This window comes from Scylla paramamosain, chromosome 19 (assembly GCF_035594125.1).
Source record: "Scylla paramamosain isolate STU-SP2022 chromosome 19, ASM3559412v1, whole genome shotgun sequence".
NCBI classification, from domain to species: domain Eukaryota; kingdom Metazoa; phylum Arthropoda; class Malacostraca; order Decapoda; family Portunidae; genus Scylla; species Scylla paramamosain.
Window position 1 is genome coordinate 7,178,335 of NC_087169.1, and position 6,282 is coordinate 7,184,616.

Below are 6,282 nucleotides of genomic sequence, written 5' to 3' on the forward strand. Positions count from 1 at the left end.
TCCTGAAAGTCAAGGTGCTCTTGAGCGTTTTCACCAAACACTCAAGAACATGCTGTCTAATTTTTTTTTTTTAGAAAATACATGTGACTGGGATGAAGGTATTCCATATGTAATGTATGCTATCAGAAGTGTGAAACAGGAGAGAGTCTTGGACATTCACCTTACGAGTTGTTATTTGGAAGAGATATCTGAGGATCAGTAAAACTGTTGCCTAGATGAACAGTTACTCTTAGTGAATATGTAGTAAAAATGAAGAACAGACGGAGAAGCACCCAAGAATTAGCTAAAGAAAATTTGGTGGAAGCTCAGCCAGAAATGAAGAGACAATATGATAAGGATTCAATACATAGGTCATTTCAGCCACGATATAAAGTGTTGCTATTTATGCCACTAAGGAGGTTTCCTCTCCAAGCATAATACCAAGGGCCGTTTATAATCAGTAAAGAGAATGAAGTAAATTATGTTATTGCTACACCTGATAGACGTAAAGAGAAGAGATTAGTTCATATAAAAATCTCCTAAAGGAATATTACACAAGGAATAATGTAAACTTAGTGTATGTCAAACAAGATCTTAATATTGCTGAGGAATGAAAAGAACAAGATAACTATGACGATTTTTTGACTGGAAAAGAGGTCAAGTAAAAAAAAAATTGATATACTTAATGAACCTCGTATTAATTAAGACTAATCATTTACTTCAGGAGGTACATAAGCTACTAGAAAAATTTAGAGAGATTTTTGCAGATGTGCCCAAACTGTTGTCCTGTATGAGGTTCGGTTGGTGGAAGGTGCTGTCCCTTTCAAACAATCGTCCTATCGTGTGTCTCCTGACAAGCGACAACTCCTGAAAGAAGAAGTCGAGTTGCTGCTTCAACATGGTCTAGCAGAACCAAGGAACAGTGAGTGCCTCCCCATGTATACTTCTTGCCAAGCCTTATGGAAGTTTTCGCTTGTGCACAGACTATCGGAAGGTAGATCAGCTCACCCGAGTTGATTTCCACTACCTCGCATCGACGACATCATAGACTCGGTGGGGAATACTGCTTACGTCACGAAGCTGGATCTTAAGGGTTATTGTTAAATACCGTTTCGGAGGGGGCCAAGAAGATATCTGCCTTTTTGACTCCTACCAGCCTCTACCATCCCTTTGGGATGCGAAACGCCCCAGCAGCCTTCCAGAGGCTAATGTCAATAGTTTTTTTTTTTTTTTTTTTTTTATGTAGGAAGGATACTGGCCAAGGGCAACAAAAATCTAATAAAAAAAAATGCCCACTGAAATGCCAGTCCCTTAAAAGGGTCAAAGCAGTGGTCAAAAATTGGTGGATAAGTGTCTTGAAACCTCCCTCTTGAAGGAATTCAAGTCATAGGAAGGTGGAAATACAGAAGCAGGCAAGGAGTTCCAGAGTTTACCAGAGAAAGGGATGAATGATTGAGAATACTGGTTAACTCTTGCGTTAGAGAGGTGGACAGAATAGGAGTGAGAGAAAGAAGAAAGTCTTGTGCAGCGAGGCCGCGGAAGGAGGGGAGGCATGCAGTTAGCAAGATCAGAAGAGCAGTTAGCATGAAAATAGCGGTAAAATACAGCTAGAGATGCAACATTGCGGCGGTGAGAGAGAGGCTGTCAGTTAGAGGAGAGGAGTTGATGAGACGAAAAGCTTTTGATTCCACCCTGTCTAGAACAGCAGTATGAGTGGAACCCCCCCAGACATGTGAAGCATACTCCATACATGGACGGATAAGGCCCTTGTACAGAGGTAGCAGCTGGGGGGTGAGAAAAACTGGCGGAGACGTCTCAGAACACCTAACTTCATAGAAGCTGTTTTAGCTAGAGATGAGATGTGAAGTTTCCAGTTCAGATTATAAGTAAAGGACACACCGAGGATGTTCAGTGTAGAAGAGGGGGACAGTTTAGTGTCATTGAAGAAGAGGGGATAGTTGTCTGGAAGATTGTGTCGAGTTGATAGATGGAGGAATTGAGTTTTTGAGGCATTGAACAATACCAAGTTTGCTCTGCCCCAATCAGAAATTTTAGAAAGATCAGACGTCAGGCGTTCTGTGGCTTCCCTGCGTGATATGTTTACCTCCTGAAGGGTTGGACGTCTATGAAAAGACGTGGAAAAGTGCAGGGTGGTATCATCAGCATAGGAGTGGATAGGACAAGAAGTTTGGTTTAGAAGATCATTAATGAATAATAAGAAGAGAGTGGGTGACAGGATAGAACCCTGAGGAACACCACTGTTAATAGATTTAGGAGAAGAACAGTGACCGTCTACCACAGCAGCAATAGAACGGTCAGAAAGGAAACTTGAGATGAAGTTACAGAGAGAAGGATAGAAACCGTAGGAGGGTAGTTTGAAATCAATGCTTTGTGCCAGGCTCTATCAAAGGCTTTTGATATGTCCAAGGCAACAGCAAAAGTTTCACCAAAGTCTCTAAAAGAGGATGACCAAGACTCAGTAAGGAAAGCCAGAAGATCACCAGTAGAGCGGCCTTGACGGAACCCATACTGGCGATCAGATAGAAGGTTGTGAAGTGATAGATGTTTAAGAATCTTCCTGTTGAGGATAGATTCAAAAACTTTAGATAAGCAGGAAATTAAAGCAATAGGACGGTAGTTTGAGGGATTAGAGCGGTCACCCTTTTTAGGAACAGGTTGAATGTAGGCAAACTTCCAGCAAGAAGGAAAGGTAGATGTTGACAGACAGAGCTGAAAGAGTTTGACTAGGCAAGGTGCAAGCACGGAGGCACAGTTTCGGAGAACAATAGGAGGGACCCCATCAGGTCCATAAGCCTTCCGAGGGTTTAGGCCAGCGAGGGCATGGAAAACATCATTACGAAGAACTTTAATACGAGGCATGAAGTAGTCAGAGGGTGGAGGAGAGGGAGGAACAAGCCCAGAATCGTCCAAGGTAGAGTTTTTAGCAAAGGTTTGAGCAAAGAGTTCAGCTTTAGAAATAAATGTGATAGCAGTGGTGCCATCTGGTTGAAGTAGAGGAGGGAAAGAAGAAGAAGCAAAGTTATTGGAGATATTTTTGGCTAGATGCCAGAAATCACGAGGGGAGTTAGATCTTGAAAGGTTTTGACATTTTCTGTTAATGAAGGAGTTATCACAGGTCTTGAAGGGATGAGCGTCTACCTGGATGATCTGGTTGTATACTCCTCTTCCTGGCCTCAACATCCTGCGGCATTGAAAGTCCTCTTTCAACATCTATCAGATGCCAAACGTATAGTGAATTTAACCAAGAGTGAATTTGGGCATGCGCGGATTACCTTACTGAGACATGAAGTGGGTGGAGGAACTGTCGGGCCTGTTGCAGCTAAGGTGGATCCTATCTGTAACCACCCATACCAAACAATCAGAAAGCCGTACAATGATTTTTGGGGATGGCTGGCTATTATCGACGATTCTCCCCGAACTTCTCGATAGTTGCTGCTCAACTCATAGACCTTGTCATCCCTCACAAGAAGTCTGTGTGGTTGCCTACATGTCAGACAGCATTTGATAACATCTACTCTCTACTGGTTATAACGGCAGTCATGAGAGCACCTAGTTTTCATCGTCCATTCCAAGTAGGAATGGATGCAAGTGATGTTGGTTCTGATGCTGTATTGTTACAGAATGGTGACAGTAACATAATGCATCCTGTATGTTACACATCAACAAAGTTCAAATTTTACCGAAATAATTACAGCACTATAGAAAGTGGTTCCCTCCCAAGACAGGGACTCTGAGGTTAGTGTGTGAGTCATCATATTTAATTAATTATTTTTGTGGAGGATGTGTGTGTAGTAAGGTGCATGTAGTCTTGCGTGAAGGAAGAGAGTTCCTGTATAGGGCAGGCTGTGACTGCACCTTTGTGTTGTTAAGCACAGAGGAAAACATTCAGTGAGATCACATCAGAGTTATTAAAAAGTTCACAGCCTCCCGTGATTCAGTGCTTCAAACCTCACTGACAACAATTATCGTTTCGGAAGATGTCTATTGCCAGTGATGGAGAATGCTATAAGAAAGCTGATGTATAAATTTTATAATTAAGTGAACAGGAGGCAATAGGCACCTGCCGAAACGATAATTACTCCCATTGAGGTCTAAAGAACTGTTCAAGGGGTGATGTGAACCTCATCATTAAACCCAGCTGTGACCTCACTGAACGTTTTCCTTTGTGTCTCACAACACAAGGGGGCAGTCACAGCCTGCCCTCTAAAGACAACTCTTTTCCTCCACACAAAACTACAAGCACCTAATAATACCCACACACCCTTCAATCAAAATTCCAAAATTATCATGGCGACTCCTACACCAGCCTCGGAGTTTCCATCTGGGGAGGGAACCATAAATGTCCCCAGGTCGGACTGTCTTTCTGTCGACGACCCTAAGTTTCTTGACACCCCCCTCAACTTTTTCTTCATTAACTTCTGCAACATTCACGGTATAAGACCTAATTTTCAGTCTGTAGAACACCACCTCTCCTTTTCTAAACCTCATCTTCTTTTCCTCACTGAAACTCAGGTGTCTGAAGCAATTGACAGTAGCCCCTTTTCTGTTCCCTCCTACTTTCTCTATCCTCATTTTCGATCCAAAGCCGGATGTTGCGTTTATGTGCGTAATGACTTAACCTGCTCTTGTATCTTCTGAGTTTTCTACCATCTGGCTACGACTACATAGTCGCTCTCAAACTAAATTTATTTGTGCTGTATACCTCTCACCTAACTTCTCTTAATATAAGAAATTCTTTGACTACTTAACTTCCAAAGTGGAGCACATTCTGATCCTATTCCTTTTTGTAGAGATCTCCATTCTTGGAAACTTCAATGTTCACCACCAGTTTTGGCTTTCCTCTCCCTTCACTGACCATCCTGGTGAACTAGCTTTCAACTTTGCTATCTCCATGACCTAGAGCAATTGGTGCAACACCCTACTCGCATCCCTGACTGTCTTGGAGATACGCCCAACATTCTTGACCTTTTCCTGACCTCTAATCCTTCTGCTTATACTGTCACCCTCTCTTCTCTGTTGGGTTCCTCCGATCACAATCTCATATCTGTATCTTGTCCTATCGCTCCAATCCCTCTTCAGGATCCCTCTAATCAAAGGTGCCTCTGGCGTTTTGCCTCTGCTAGTTGGGGGGACCTGAGGACGTATTTTGCTGATTTTCCTTGGAATGACTACTGCTTCCATGTCAGAGACCCGTCTTTGTGTGCTGAGCTCATAACAAAGGTGATAGTGTTTGGCATGGAGGCGTATTCCTCACTCTTTTTCTCGAGCTAAATCTTCCAAACCTTGATTTAAAACAGATTGTTCTCGTGCTATACATGATAAAGAGGTGGCTCACAATAGCCTTCCATCACCAGAATCACCAGAATCAATTAAGCCTTCCATCACCAGAATCTCATGCAATTTATATTTCTGCCTGGAACCATGCCAAGTCTATTCTCCAACTAGCCAAAAACTCCTTCATTAACAAAAAAATGTCAAAATCTTTTAAGATCTAACTCCCCTCGTGACTTCTGGCATCTAGCCCAAAATACCTCCAATAACTTTGCTTCTTTTTTCCCTCCTTTATTTCAACCACATGACACCACTGCTATTACATCTATTTCTAAATCTGAAGTCTTCGCTCAAACCTTTGCTAAAAACTTTACCTTGGACGATTCTGGGCTTCTTCCTCCTCTCCTCTACCCTCTGAGTACGTCATGCTACCTATTAAAATTCTTCGCAATGATGTTTTCCATGTCCTCGGTGCCCTAAACCCTCGGAAGGGTTATGGACCTGATGGGGTCCCTCCTATTGTTCTCCGAAACTGTGACTCCGTGCTTGCACCTTGCCTACTCAGACTGTTTCAGCTCTGTCTCTCACCTCTATCTTTCAGCTCCTGCCTTTCCTTCTTGCTGGAAATTTGCCTGTATTCAGCCTGTCCCTAAAAGGGTGACCGTTCTAATCCCTCAAACTGACGTCTTATTGCTTTAATTTCCTGCCTAGCTAAAGTTTTTTAATCTATCCTCAACAGGAAGATTCTTAAACATCTATCACTTCACAACATTCTATCTGATCGCCAGTATGAGTTCTGTCAAGCCGCTCCACTGGTGATCTGGCTTTCCTTACTGAGTCTTGGGCATCCTCTTTTACAGATTTTGGTGAAACTTGCTGTTGCCTTGGACATATCAAAAGTTTTTGATAGAGTCTGGCACAAAGCTTTGATTTCCAAACTACCCTCCTACGGCTTCTATCATTCTCTCTGTAATTTAATCTCAAGTTTCCTTTCTGACCGTTCTATTGCTG

The 6,282-nt window shown here is 42.6% G+C and overlaps 1 protein-coding gene across 1 annotated transcript in view; it reads right to left on the minus strand.

Moving 5' to 3' along the window:
- Positions 1-390: 390 nt before the first annotated feature.
- The window catches only part of LOC135109459 (uncharacterized), a 12,537-nt gene continuing 6,645 nt past the window's right edge, over positions 391-6,282 (minus strand). Inside the window, exon 3 of the mRNA XM_064020838.1 lies at positions 391-475. Within this exon, the coding sequence (XP_063876908.1) occupies positions 391-475 (85 nt within the window). The remainder of the gene's footprint in view (positions 476-6,282) is intronic.